This window comes from Tachysurus fulvidraco, chromosome 3, assembly GCF_022655615.1.
Source record: "Tachysurus fulvidraco isolate hzauxx_2018 chromosome 3, HZAU_PFXX_2.0, whole genome shotgun sequence".
Lineage (NCBI taxonomy): Eukaryota > Metazoa > Chordata > Actinopteri > Siluriformes > Bagridae > Tachysurus > Tachysurus fulvidraco.
Genome location: NC_062520.1, coordinates 22191690 through 22205900, shown reverse-complemented (window position 1 = coordinate 22205900; position 14211 = coordinate 22191690). Strand labels below are relative to the sequence as shown.

The 14211-nt window shown below is 38.4% G+C and overlaps 2 protein-coding genes across 4 annotated transcripts; both read right to left on the bottom strand.

Annotated features, from left to right (window-relative positions):
• Nucleotides 1-5: 5 nt before the first annotated feature.
• Nucleotides 6-11857, bottom strand: hacl1 (2-hydroxyacyl-CoA lyase 1). Of its 3 annotated transcripts, none has more exons than XM_027149188.2 (17): nucleotides 11700-11857; nucleotides 9577-9681; nucleotides 9009-9049; nucleotides 8831-8911; nucleotides 8679-8751; nucleotides 8291-8368; nucleotides 8111-8205; nucleotides 7640-7752; nucleotides 7386-7521; nucleotides 7131-7236; nucleotides 6849-6932; nucleotides 6547-6648; nucleotides 6272-6426; nucleotides 5673-5831; nucleotides 3906-4013; nucleotides 1355-1541; nucleotides 6-1037 (listed from the first exon to the last, which is right to left on the bottom strand). In XM_027149188.2, exons 1-17 carry the CDS (start codon nucleotides 11748-11750, stop codon nucleotides 1005-1007), a joined length of 1707 nt encoding a protein of 568 aa, XP_027004989.2. In that variant the 5' UTR covers nucleotides 11751-11857; the 3' UTR covers nucleotides 6-1004. The 3 variants fall into 3 exon arrangements, 2 of the variants coding, with proteins under 2 accessions (XP_027004989.2, XP_047666985.1); XR_003440991.2 differs by lacking the exon at nucleotides 6-1037 and adding an exon at nucleotides 4184-4392 and having other exon boundaries at nucleotides 1402-1541; XM_047811029.1 differs by lacking the exon at nucleotides 9009-9049 and having other exon boundaries at nucleotides 11700-11717.
• Nucleotides 11858-12219: 362 nt separating this feature from the next.
• On the bottom strand, nucleotides 12220-13222 carry LOC125140914 (uncharacterized protein C2orf66). The gene is made up of 3 exons (XM_047811796.1): nucleotides 13019-13222; nucleotides 12766-12871; nucleotides 12220-12450 (listed from the first exon to the last, which is right to left on the bottom strand). Coding segments are annotated over exons 1-3 (237 nt in total). The 5' UTR covers nucleotides 13021-13222; the 3' UTR covers nucleotides 12220-12321.
• Between the last annotated feature and the right edge of the window lie 989 nt (nucleotides 13223-14211).

Genomic DNA, 14211 nt, shown 5'->3' with positions numbered 1-14211 from the left:
AAACATAGAGACAGTGCATTTTAATAATTACATTTAATTTACAACACTGGCGTTTAAACCACCTGAATGTACATCTGTATTATTCAAAATGTCATTTGAATGGCAGAAACTGCAACCATGGAATACAGAGGTTAAATTTAAAGTACAAATCCTCAGACATCCATAATTACAACTGTTGAAACAGTTCAGGAAATTACTCCATAAAAATCTTGGTCATTTATGTGATGTGATTCTTGGCCTCCTGAGAGCTGTTTGCAGGATTGAGAGTCTCGTCTAGCTTTACTGCTGAGCTAAAGCAATGAGGTAATGGTCTTTGACATACAGGAGAAGCAAAGGACAGGAAGGCTTTCATTAACTGGAATCTGAACTGAGCTAAAGCAGAACCCATGCCATCAAACCATGCCAGACACTTACAGTACATATATTCTGTACAAATACTGTCCAAATCCTGTGGTTCTTACATCCTGTTGCATTTTCTTATTACTCTCTTGATAAAGACAAGTACACCAGGCTTGAACTCCTGCAATTTGTATAAAAGAATATTTCCGAATGCTTAAGGAACACAATTTCGATCTGGTCCTTTAATACATGGGCATCGGAATAAAGTCCTGGCCAAACACAACGCAAAGTTTAGCATATGGCCAAATTTAACACGATCATTCATTCAACTCTTCCTCCATGGGATGAATTAATTGTGTGAAATATATTAAACCATATATTTATTGCTGTGCCTCCCATGTGTTCCAATTTCGGTTATTCCATATTACATAAAGAGATAACTGATCAATAATTCAATAATCACAGGTTAACCAAAGGTCAGGCTTGTGGCTGAAAAAAGAGCTTAATCATAAAAATGTCAGTAATTAGAGACCATCTGGTAATTAATGTCAATACATAAAGTGCAAGATGGGGGTAGTTCTGTTGCCTGCTCTGGGGCTAGTCATTAGTAAAGGATGACTACTGTCCATCACAGCAAAAAAAAAAAAAAACAACTCCTCCTCTTCTTACAGATTGGAGCGAGTCAGCCAGGGGAACTCCTAAAAAGAAGGAGAGAGAGAGAGAGAGAGAGAGAGAGAGAGAGAGAGAGAGAGAGAGAGAGAGAGAGAGAGAGAGAGAGAGAGAGAGAGAGAGAGAGAGAGAGAGAGAGAATGAGTTAAGAACAAAATAAGAATGGCACAGATTTTAAATTTTGTCAAATATCTCATACTGTGCTGTGCAGCCTATATTGGTCCACAGTCCTCATGAGACACACAACCATAACAGACACATAGAATAACGTGTGGTCACATTAGTTTGTGCTTTAAAAATGTATTAAATGTAGGTTTTAATAGAATTTCGAAGTGTAGATGGATACCTGTTGCTTTCGGTCCGAGGCTGGGTCTATTAGTACGTTAATTAGGCTTGGGGTGGCTGTTTGTCTCAAGCTCTGTTGAAGGGCTGTACGCAGTTCCTCTACTGTCCTGACCAGATAGCCGCATCCCCCAAATGCACACATTACCTGCTCATAACGTGCCTCGGGCAGGAGTGTCACTGGAGGAGCTCTGAAAGAGACAAATGCATGACATTAACATGACATCTCATTAACACATATTGGGAAGAGCAGAGCAAGTGTGGTGGTCTGTCATATGGAACACACAGAAATGCAGTGCTAAATCAGAACTAAAACAAATCATGCTTAATTGTATTTGTGAGAAATGTATGAGTGTAAATGTTAGACCCTTAAAAAATATATAAAAACTGTTGTATTTGCCTTAAAACATGCCTGTTTCAAAACTGCTGCACCCTGAAAGTTACAGTGGGGAAAATAATTATTTGATCCACTGCTGATTTAGTTAGTTTCCCCCCTTACAAAGAAATTAACTGTCTAGAATTGTTATGCTAGGTTTGTTTTAACACAGAAAGATAGAATATCAACAAAAAAAAGAATACAAACTAATTTGTATTTTATTGAGTAAAATAAGTATTTGATCCCCTACCAACCAGCAAGAATTCTGACCCCCCACAGGCCGTTTATGTACACAAATTAGTCTGGTGCCTTTAGGAAAGTACTCCTAATGTCAACTTGTTATGTATGTAAAAGACACCTGTCACAGAATCAATCTCTTTGATGTCAGAAACAAGACTGTAGACCTGTACAAGGCTGGAATGGGATTCAAGACCATCAGCAAGATGCTTGGTGAGAAAGCATTAATTTGAAAATGAAAGAAATACAATATAACAGTCAATTACCCTCGCTCTGGAGCTCACCTCATGTAGGATCTCACCTCATGGGGTAAGGATGATTCTGAGAAAGGTGAGGGATCAGCCCAGAATTACATGAGAGAAGCTTGTTGAGGATTTCAAGGGCTCTGGGAACACTGTCACACTGATAATACACTACTGGATCAAGACCCTGCATTCCCAAAAAAGATCCCCTTGCTTAAGAAGGCACCTTTACAGGCCTGTCTGAAGCTTGCCAATGAACACCTGAATGATTCAGACAAGGCTTGGGAAATGTGATGTGGTCAGATTAGACCAAATTTGAGCTCTTTGGCATCACCTTGATTCACCATGTTTTGCGGCAGATAAATGCTGAATATGACCTTGAGAACACCATCCCCACTGTCAAATGGAGGTGGAAACATTCTGATTTTGGGCTGAGTTTCTGCTAAGGGTACTGGAAGACTTCAACTCCTTCGGGGATCTAAGAACGGGACCATGTACAATAGAATCTTGGAAGAGAACCTCCTGGCCTCAGCCAGAACACTGAAGATGGGTCTTAACTCATGACAATGACCCAGAATAATAAAGGAGTGGCTCAAGAAGAAGCACACTAAGCACACCTAACCAGTCTCCAGACCTTAAGTCCATAGAAAATCTGTGGATGGAGCTGAAACTTTGAATTGCCAAGCGAAAGACTCAAAACCTTCAGGAGAATTATTTGTAATGAGGATTGGAACAAAATCTCTCTCAGATGTTTGCATACCTGTTGACCAACTACAAGAAATGTCTGACCACTGTGCTTGCCAACAAGGGTTAGAGTCACAACACCAGACACTACTCAGTATTCTGTTTTCATCTTCCTAGATCCGTCTCTTGTGCTTGACACTGTGCTGCCCAGTTCAACTCTTGCTGACATGGGGATTGCAATCATTGTCATTTAATTACTAGTGGACTGCCTTAATGGTCAGTTCCTGGTTTAAATTAGGATCTCTCTCATTAGGCTATTGCTTTTATCTAAAGAGACTTACATGTGAAGCAGGATGCAACAGAGGAGGATAAACAGTTGCAGCTTGATAGTGCTGGGAAGTGAACTCACAATCATCTGAAAAAGTCTAAAAAAGTCTATTTTCATTTGAAACCTTGACAAAACTAAATTGATATACATCACCTCTGCTGGACATAAACCACCATTAACACCCTCAAAAAGCACACAGTTAAGGATCATAGTGTGATTTTAGTTTCAACATCATGGCATCAACCACCAAATATTTCTTCATATTATTACTTGATAAATCTTTCAAGCAAGTAATAAGTCTAAGGAAATATCTTGGTTAACACCTTCCATAATCTAAAACAAATTTCATTATTACTTTAGCAGTTACTTGCCTTCTCATTACTGATTGGCTATTGTATTTTGTACACACTTGTGCTTCAAACTCTTTTTTTTAACCACTCGAGCATTCGTCATTTTGTCAACTGCCTGCAAGGTAATGATTCCTTGGACATGTGCTAGGTGCTTTATGTACCTAGAAATAGTGCATATTGAAATAGTGAATATTAAATATTTAAGATATTGAATATTGAAGAAAAAAACCAACATCTTCTGTTTGGAACCCACTGTATTAACCCCATGCCTACTCAGTAGTGTAATCATTAGTGCTTCTACTAGCCAGTTAGTGTCAGTGAAGAGATGTAGGGCTCACATTGTGGTCATGTCTCCCATCTTCTCCATTTCCCTCCATGTCTCTTTATTTACACCACTATATATGCCATTGTTGTTGATGACAATGATGATCACTGGCAGCTTATACCTGTTCAAAAGACATATAATTTTACACTTATTAGTAGAAGTAAAATTGCACAAATCGTATTACAGAATAAAACAGAATGTAGTAGAATCAGCTGCTACTACTAAAAAAGTACTACTACTACTAATAACAATAATAATAATAATTATAATAATAATTAATCCGAGTCATACCATCTGGATCTCTCGCCCTTCTCCCTATACGAGGCCTATTCCTGCTGAGGTCATGACTGGCTATCGTCGTTTTCATCTGCGTCATATCACCCATGAGTGCTCTGCATTCCTGGAACAACTTTGTTCCCCTGAACTTTCCTTTCATGCACTCCCACATTGTGAAGAAGTCTCTGACTCGCTCTTCCTCCACCCAAACTCCTTTGACTGACCTTATGGACCAGAGAACTCAAACTGAAGGCTGTCCTCATGCTGAACCCTGTTGCCCTGAGCGTGGAACTCCTCCTTCTCCTCCTCGTCCCTCATCTCCTCCATTCGCCTATATTCGCCTTCTCTCTCCCGTTTTGGCATCTCCCCCCACTAATTCTAAGCCTGGATCTCCGGCCTATATTCCTTCGTCTCCTTCCCCGAGACCTGGATCCCCAGATTACACCCCTACTTCTCCTAGGCCTGATAGCTCCGGGTCTCTTTATTTTTTACTAAGTTCCCTTATTACAATAAACTCTCCTTTACCTTCTGACTTAATGTGTGGTTATTAATATATTAGTCATATATTACCTTAAAACTATTATAACAACTGGGGCCTATTCCCTTATGTCTTATGACACCAATTATAATATTCCTAAGGCATAATGCTTTCGTTTCTGGGAGCATTCTTAAGTCAAGGATTTTCACAACAAATGCCAGCCAAATGATTTCTGCAACTGCCTGAACAAATTAGGTTTTGATTATTAACACTAATGGGTAGCCCAATTACAGTTAGAGTAACAAAAAAAACCACCTCATGAAGCTTAAGATAATGACAACAATCACAAGGGTGAAAGTTTAAAATGCTACAAATATGCCTTGTCACTTTTCTTGTCACATCACCACAGCACATGTACCTAAGCTACTTAGGCCAATATGTGAACAATGTACATAAGGTGCACAGGCCAATATGTGAACAATGTACATAAGGTGCACAGGCCAATATGTGAACAAAGTACATAAGGTGCACAGGCCAATATGTGAACAATGTACATAAGGTGCACAGGCCAATATGTGAACAATGTACATAAGGTGCACAGGCCAATATGTGAACAATGTACATAAGGTGCACAGGCCAATATGTGAACAATGTACATAAGGTGCACAGGCCAATATGTGAACAATGTACATAAGGTGCACAGGCCAATATGTGAACAATGTACATAAGGTGCACAGGCCAATATGTGAACAATGTACATAAGGTGCACAGGCCAATATGTGAACAATGTACATAAGGTGCACAGGCCAATATGTGAACAATGTACATAAGGTGCACAGGCCAATATGTGAACTATAGTACATAAGGTGCACAGGCCAATATGTGAACAATGTACATAAGGTGCACAGGCCAATATGTGAACAATGTTGCTTACATTCCATTCCTGCTCTGGCACGACAGGTGCATGAATAATCAGACTTCAGCTATAACCTTGAATGGCTGAGAGGTTAAAAGCATGAGGTTTACCTGCACATGGTCTCAACTTCCATGCCTGAAAAGCCAAATGCGCTGTCTCCCTCTACACACACCACTCTTTTGCTGGTGTGCTGGGCCTGTTCCAATACTGCTGCCGCAATGGCAAAGCCAGGTCCGACTCCCATTGTGCCGAATGTCCCTGCATCCAGCCTGCAGAAAAGCTTGCAATATCACCGTATAAGAAAATGCACGCTGACATAGATTTGGCTTTAACTTTACTGTCTGTATTGTTTTCATTAAACATTTTAAGTCAATTATAGTCAACTCTGTCAGTTCACAAATCATCAAGGACTCAAGTTCTCAGTTGTGAGTGGAATAAGTAGAAATAAGTGCCTGCAGTGTTGCTGATTTTAAAACCTGCCAGACTTTTTCTCGTTTGTCAATCACGACAACACTGGCCAATTGGGATGTGTGAACTAATGTAAGCAAATAAGAGGAAGAGGGCAGTTAGTGCTTTCTCCTGTGTGTTACACTGCTGTGTGAAGCAAGTGTTTACCCCACCCTCCCCATTTTTTAGCCTTCACATTTTTGTGGAAGAGTTAGCTAGTCTATGGTGATTGACCAGACCACATTGGGGAAAAATAAAAGACCTGTGTCTGGGGAAGTAGTTGTGCAGCATGGTGCGACCAATATCCATGGTGTTGGCTCCTTCGCTGACAATGACACAGTCTTTGGGTAGGAGTTGAGCAATGTGATGGAATGCAGTGTAGTAGTTCATGGGCAGAGTATTTTGGAGAGAAAGAGCCTGCATATGAAAAAAAGTCATTTTACTTCAAGTGTAGATGTAAAACAGAAATTAAATTGGCACTGAGCAAAATTATATGCATCATTTTCACCAATTTCATTTGTTCAGTCAGGCCCTTACTTTTGATATCTGAGCATTGGAAGCCATTTTTTCTTTCAGCTTTGTCCACCACTCTGTGTCTGCTGGATACGCCCATGTGTCCGATCTCAAATTTTCTACCAGCTAGATTTGAATTCAGAAAACATTGCTTATTGAAGGATACTGCAATGAAACACTGATGATTCTGAAAAAACACTGATGATTCTCCTCTCTACACACCCTTATAGCATTTACCTTCCATCTGACATCTTTACTGTGTGTTTTATATGTATGGTATAAAGTCATATACTAAATCAGGTAGTAACATGCTGTGCTGTGGATACCTGGCTGACTACAGCCCTGACATCTCCCAGTAGTGCTGCTGTAGCTCGAACATTATTACTAAGCTCCTCTGCACAAATATCCACCTAGAGAGAGAGAGAGAGAGAGAGAGAGAGAAAGCATTCAACAAATACGGAAGTTACAATCTCTTTATACTAGACTAAATATATCACTGAATATATCCTTGAGTGCTCCAATGTTACCATGACTGACAAGAGGGGATTTGAATTGCTGCAGGTTTATGTTTGTCCTAAAAGGTCTATTTGTATTCGCTTGTATTCTACCTGAATAAGTTTGACATCAGGGCTAAATCTGGGAGCGAAGCCAAAGTGCAAGATCCAGTTTAGTCTGGCACCCAGCAGCACAACCACATCTGCCTGCAGCAGAGCTCTGGAACACAGACACAGATTTGTACAGTGATTATTATTATTATTATTATTATTATTAAGAAATGCTATTCGAACGCAGATCAAAAGACTTTGCATTTGAATCAGAAATGTATTCAGTTTAAAGTGGAAGGGGACCAAGTGTACACACACCTGGAGCGTGCAGCAGCCACACAGTTGGGATGGTCATCGGGAAGTACTCCTTTCCCCATGGGAGTTGGCAGGAAGGGCAACCCACTTAGTTCCACAAGCTCTTTAATTTCGTTCTCTGCCCGACCGTATGCCGCACCTACAACCAGGCAACACACACTATTCACGTGTGTATAAACTGCTCATACACCTACAGCTACACCAGGTAGTTACAGTCAGTAATGCTCTGTAGTATGAAGTCAGTGTTTCAGTGTCACCTTTGCCAATGATGAGAAGTGGTCTCTCAGCTTGTTTGAGCACTGTGACAGCTTTGGAGAGTTCATGATTGCTGGCCAGGCTCACTGGAGAAGGAGGACAACAGGATGGGAACCTGTAATTACACAGTCAAAGGAGCTGAAGTCAGACAAAACGTGTTTAAATTACCTCGGTTTAAAGTTAAATAGCTGCTTCGTCAAGGTCACTGTGAACCTTGGAAGGTTTTGCGAGATGTAAGGAAACTGGAGAGCCTGAAGGAAACCCAAATGTGTGTGAAACTGCCCACAGACAGACACCTGAGCTCAGGAATGAACAGGAGACACTTTAAAGGAGGCACAGTAATACTACTCACTATGTCACTGTACCAACTTTCTTTTCAAATCATTCATCATTCATGGCACAGACTTGACCCCACACCTTAGATATCAGAATGATCCAACAGTAAGTCACACAAAAGACATAACTGGAGTCACCTGACTGATTTCCGGTCCACTCTTGCATTTACCATGTTACCAGGGATGTCTATGTAGCATGCTCCTGGACGACCATAAATACTGCTCCTTACAGCCTGGTGAAACATCAAAGCAAGCACTTGTATAAAGACACAGAATCAGAAACTACAGGCACAAAATGAAAGTGATCAAAACTTTTACCTTTTCAACTACAGCTGGTATCATAATCAGGCTGCCTGGTCGAGCTGAAAACTTGCTGTAAAGGCGACAGGCTTCTACCTGATTAAGAAAAGAGGATAAAATTTCAGTTTGATGTCTAGATTTGAAAATCCATCTTGTTACTAATTTATACACCAGAAATACACTTAAAAATACACTTGAAACAGGAAGCTATTGGAGCTATTTCAGGCATTTGTCCTTGCTGTAACCTTGACCTCGATCTAATCAGTTCATTTGCTGGTTACACTAATAATTCTGTATAAATTCAACAACCATTCTTGAGAAATCATGCTGATGAGACTCTCATAAAGAGACATGGAGATATGGAAGGACAGGTAGCCAACCCAAGAACATGCATATGCATAACCACCTGTGGAAATTCTTGAAATGCTCCAGTTGTCTCCTGATTCTGATCTGAGGAGCCCCCAATGACTAACACAGGCCTGAGAGAGAGGGGGGGGGGGGGTGTCATTTATGTATAATAAAGTAATGCCACATGCAATAAGTATTCAAACTCATTACCAGCAGTTCATGTTAGCATTGGCCATTCCACCAAGTGCATGGATCAGCCCAGGTCCAGACACCACCAGACACACTGCAGGACTGTGACAGTGTAGCAAACAGCGATAAGAGTCAACACTTTGGCACAGAAAAAAGTGCACTGATAGTAGGCAGGAAATCAATTAAGGGAAACACATACTGTCCAGTTAAATACCCAACTGCAGAAGCAGCATAACAGGCCTGTTGAAAACAGAGACATGTGACATATACAGTAGTGTGCAAAAGGCATGTATATGTGAAAAATGTTTTAAAACTGGAAATTTGTTTATTAAATAAATGTAGAAGATAAAATTTGTTTACACAGTAAAGAAATCAAAGCAGATCTGACGACTTTTATTAAGAACATAATAGTATACAATACTAACACTAACACTTTACTAATACTGGGTAGGGCTTCTCTTTTCTCTCAGAACAGCCTCAATTCTTCATGGCATGGATTCCACAAAATGTTTCAAACATTCTTTTGAGATTTGTAATTACAGATAAGACTCTTATCTAGAGTGGCTTACAAAAATAAGGAGAAACAGCAGAAGTAGAACAATAAAAACTGATTAGCTAAGTGAGTGCAAAAGCAATGAACAAGTAATGAGCAAATTGCAGATCGTAGTCATTAAAATCCATTAATTGTTATCTATGTCAGATCTGAATACCTCGGTGTACGTCTTTGACGCGTTTCGTTAGCTGCTAGTGAAGGGGTGTGCTCTTACCGCTTGTTCATTGCGCATGCCCACATACTTGATGCCAGCAGCCTGGGCTGCCATGGCAACCTCAATGATGGGAACTCCAACGATGCCAAACATGTACTCCACATTCTGCAGTGTTACGATTGACATTATAACATATTAGAATATGTAGAAGATTAAAAAATAAATAAATACACACTTTGAGGTGCATTAGTTTCATTTTTTTTAACTTAAAACAGTTTGCAATAAAATGTCCATCTACATTATGCTATTATATCCCTCTTAAGATATACATAATTTGCTGAAACTTAATAAAGGGTCATAAATTACTTGTGGCACAGTTTAATAATTTGATGCAGAATAAAATTATATCTTAACCAGTTAAAAAAATCTGTAATATGGTCAATGTTTGACAATTTCTTATTTTCATATTGTAATAAGACAATTACAAGATTATTATATTTTTATGCATATTTTACTATTTTTAACCATTACATTTTCTTCATTTTTTTGACGGATTACTTTGGTTCTTTCTCGCAATTAGTGCTTAAAATGATCTAAATACTCTACCAACAGATGATCTCATAGAACAATAGACTATAACTAGAAATATTTTTAATAATTATTCATAAATAGGCTTAATAGTTTATTGTAATGCCATAATAAGAAATAGTACATTTGTCTAGATATAAGATTCTTTGCTTGTTTCTTTCTTTCTTTTATTAGTTTACATCCAAATCTGATCACGTAAAAGACACAGTAAGTCTGTCTTGGCCTGGCTATATACAGAAGGAAACTATTAACAGGTGTTTGTGCTTATTCCCAAGATGATACATATTTGAATTACAGGGGTGACCAATCCCATTTTTCGTTATAGATACAATGCACTAATCTGATGCTCATACTCTTGGTAACTCTGCAAGCTGAAAGCGGGTCATACAGAACACCACAGGCATGCACATGTGCGTATTCTATGTTGTGCCAGTCAACATACTTTGTCAGTGGATCAGATCATACAGAATGTAATCCATCTGAATTTATATGGCCTTGATTGTATAAGCCATGATAGCAATTAAAAATATTTTAAATTTCTAACAATAGAAATTTGAATAAACCAGCAAGCATCATGCCCATTAATGCATTAACATAAACTGGATCCTTAGAGGCTGTTTAAATGATATGCCTCGAGTTATGCAGAAGCATGAGTAAATGTGCAAAATCTTAAAACACAACTGGGATGGTGATGGATGATGGGAACTAACTTTATCACAGAATTTACATTATACCTTTACTACCTAATTATTTTTATATTTAGAGTTTAATGTTTAGAGATAATCTGGTGACTGTGACAGTGACAAAGAATGCACAAGATGTCAAAAAGAAAAAGATATCGAGAAGCTCTGCGACTGATTTTTTAACATTAGCTAACAGATAATATTATCTGTGGAAAGCCTCATAGCTACAGGGCACCAGGACTGATCCAAGGCCTCATAATAAAAGTGCTGTGTGGTGGATTACTGAATAAATTGCCCCTAGTTGTGAATGAGTATGTGAAGGTGCTCTGTGATGGACAGGAGTCCCATTCAAGGTGAATTCCTGCCTCATGCACGCATCCAGGATAAATTCCAGATCCTCCAGTGTTTCCCTGACCGGCTAAAGTTCTTATCGAAGATAAATAAATGAATAATGTTCACTTCATCACCTTATACACACTGTTGGTTACAGGACATCAGGCTTTTATTTTGAAATAGAAATTTACTTTCGCACAACTGTGGGTTTAAATGTGCAATCTGGGGTTTTTATGTGCAATTTCGTGTTTATGAAACACAAAGTTAAATATACACTCTTGTTGATGGAACACAAATTTTTTTTTTTAATTGCAGTTAGCCCATTAGCTACAGTTAGCACATTAGCTAGAGTTAGCCGGTTAGCTAGAGTTAGCTAGAGTTAGCCCGTTAGCTAGAGTTAGCTAGAGTTAGCCCGTTAGCTAGAGTTAGCTCGTTAGCCAGGACTGTCATGGCACCACTTTAGTTGCTGTGTTACTGAGAAGCAAACACACATTGCTTAATTGAACTAGCTAAAGGTTTTGAAGGTTCTGGAGCTTTACTTGTTTGAGCATAAATACATTTCTGAATTATTAAACTAACCTGAGCTTTCAGTGCTTCAGCAATAAGCTGCGCTCCGGTAAGTTCGTCCATAACTTTAACCTGTAACAGGCGCAGAATAGCAGCAGTGCGTCCAAAGTGCAGGACGCTGTTAGCAGCACGGGTGCATTCAAGATGATCATTAACTATCACAATCTGCGCAACCGCATTATTTTAGAAAATGTAAAGCAATAAAGCCAGAGCAGGTTTATTCAAACATCCAGATATTGGCTCTTTATATCTGAGATAATTCAATTTTAATAATAAAATGTATAACTATAACTAAAATAAATGTATTTATTTCATTTAATGTGTCTTAAAAAATAAATCTGAATTGTAAGGAAAGTGAATTGTAATTTGTTAATATAATTATTAAATATTATAATTATAATTATATGCTAAGCTGGTTGAAAAGAGACATCACATCCAATCAATTATAATATAATATAAATCAAATATAATATAATATAAAAGTCAGATTATAATATGACATTTAAACTCATGTGGAAACACTGAAAATAATTCTGACACTGGTATTTGAATGTTTATATGCTTTATGAGGTGTCTACTACTAACAGGAAAATGTTTAATATATCTGGTTTAATACATATATAATAAAATGTCATCATTCAACATCATAATTGCTGTTATAGAGAAAGTTGCTGTATTTGTCCAGTGCAGTATTTGCCAGGCTGCTGTCCACTGCTGTTTGACCTTCTCGTCCATCAAGATACGATTGTAGGATCTTGAAAAACTTGGGACAAAGTGTAACAAATGTGTAATGAAAAGTATAGTAGGAAAAGCTTTTTCTGCAAAATGCATACGTGACACTCAAACAGAAATGGCTTTGATATTTGCTTTACATTTTTGATTTAGCAGAAAAGTTTATGCTTTTAAGGTTTATCCAAAGAAAGAAACAAATAAGGAAGGAATAATAAATGTATTATTTATAATAAATAAGGAAGAACCAATGACATGCAAGTAAATCATGTTATGATCAAAGCTAAACAAATTATTAGGAACATAGATGTAGACATAGATATTAGAGATCAGAAAGTTTTCAGCTCACCAGCATTCTGCTTTTGGGATTGCTCAGAGATTTCCACTCTTCTGTGCTTGAGGTGTCCGATTCAACTGAGACCATGATCACTGCTGCTAAAACCAGTACAGTCAACCTGTCTCTCACACACACACACACACACACACACACACACACACACACACACACACACACACACACACACACAAATCATCAGCTACTTACTTGCTTTTGTTATAAGGAATACTGCAAAAACAGCCCACCATTATCACACATCACTTACATCTTTATCTTAGTTTTCAGAGCTGAATCACAGATGAAGTTCCTGTCTTCCCATCCCTCGTTTCCTTCCTTTTATATAGAGACATAACCCCCACTAAGAATTCTTACTATCCAGATAAATTAGTATTTCCTCTTAAAATAATTGAAGATCACATGGTATGTGAGTTGTGACCATCATTACCGTCTCATTCTCAGAATATCAGGGTTAATTGTGATATGCATGGATTTGGCCTTTAAAAGCTATGCAGACTATGGGAGGAGAAAAAACATGTGAAGGTGCACAATTACCTGAGCAACGAGAGTAGTGTGCAGAGAATGAGGACAAGTAATGATTAAAGCTTATAAATGAGGAGCTTTCTTTTTTTGTCTGTATTTATTTTATTGTCATTAAAGCTGAGTCACCCTACTTGAAGGCACAAACATTCTATTAAATGCTGGTTTTCTGGATACAGTTGTGATTTCCAGATGGACACGGTGCTGCTATGAATTGTTAAAAGCATTATACAAATAAATTGAAATTGAACAGTGGAAGAGCTCGGGAAGTTGTTAGGATGTTGCAGATCCTTGGTGATTTTCTTAGCGCTCGCCCTGATCCTACACCTTAAGAGTAAGTCTTATATGATACAGTTAACGCACCACTCTGCCAGGCGCGAATCTGAATCGAGTCAGAATCAAATCTAATATTAGACGCACGTTCATGAAACAATTAGCACGATTCCTTTTTTAAGATGTAAACACAGAATTCGTGACATAAGCCAATGTAAATCCTCAGTGTATCAATACACTATATTAGAGTAAGTGGTTCCCAAAACAAGGTACAGCTGGATTAACATTTTGAGCATTTGGCAGATGCCCTCATCCAGAGCAACTTACATTATCTCTTTTTTATTCATCTGAGTGTTAAGGGCCTTGCTCAGGGGCCCAACAGCAGCAGCTTGGTGAACCTGGGATCAAACTCACAACCTTCCGATTGGTAGCCCAACACCTTAACCACTAGGCTAATATATACTGGATAGAGTGTTACGCTGCATATACAACGACTGACTATAGTTAATGAACAGTTGCTAGAAATTTAATTAATAAACAGGGACAAGTGGATTTATAAAAGCAGATAAAGTCTATTTGAGAAAATGATCAGTTCTACCAGAATAACTAGCTAATTAACTCTGTTAGCTGCTTGCTTCACACTGATGT

What these genes read in the sequence shown, in the direction of transcription:
- LOC125140914 (XM_047811796.1), bottom strand. An exon ending in ATCCCAAAAGCAGAATGCTG is followed by an intron (nt 12,451 to 12,765) that starts GTGAGCTGAAAA and finishes CTTTGTCCCAAG; the next exon opens with TTTTTCAAGATCCTACAATC.
- hacl1 (XM_027149188.2), bottom strand. Translation starts at nt 11,750, where the DNA reads ATGGACGAACTTACCGGAGCGCAGCTTATTGCTGAAGCACTGAAAGCT. An exon ending in CTGAAGCACTGAAAGCTCAG is followed by an intron (nt 9,682 to 11,699) that starts GTTAGTTTAATA and finishes GTAACACTGCAG; the next exon opens with AATGTGGAGTACATGTTTGG. An exon ending in GTGGACCGGAAATCAGTCAG is followed by an intron (nt 7,753 to 8,110) that starts GTGACTCCAGTT and finishes GTGTAATTACAG; the next exon opens with GTTCCCATCCTGTTGTCCTC.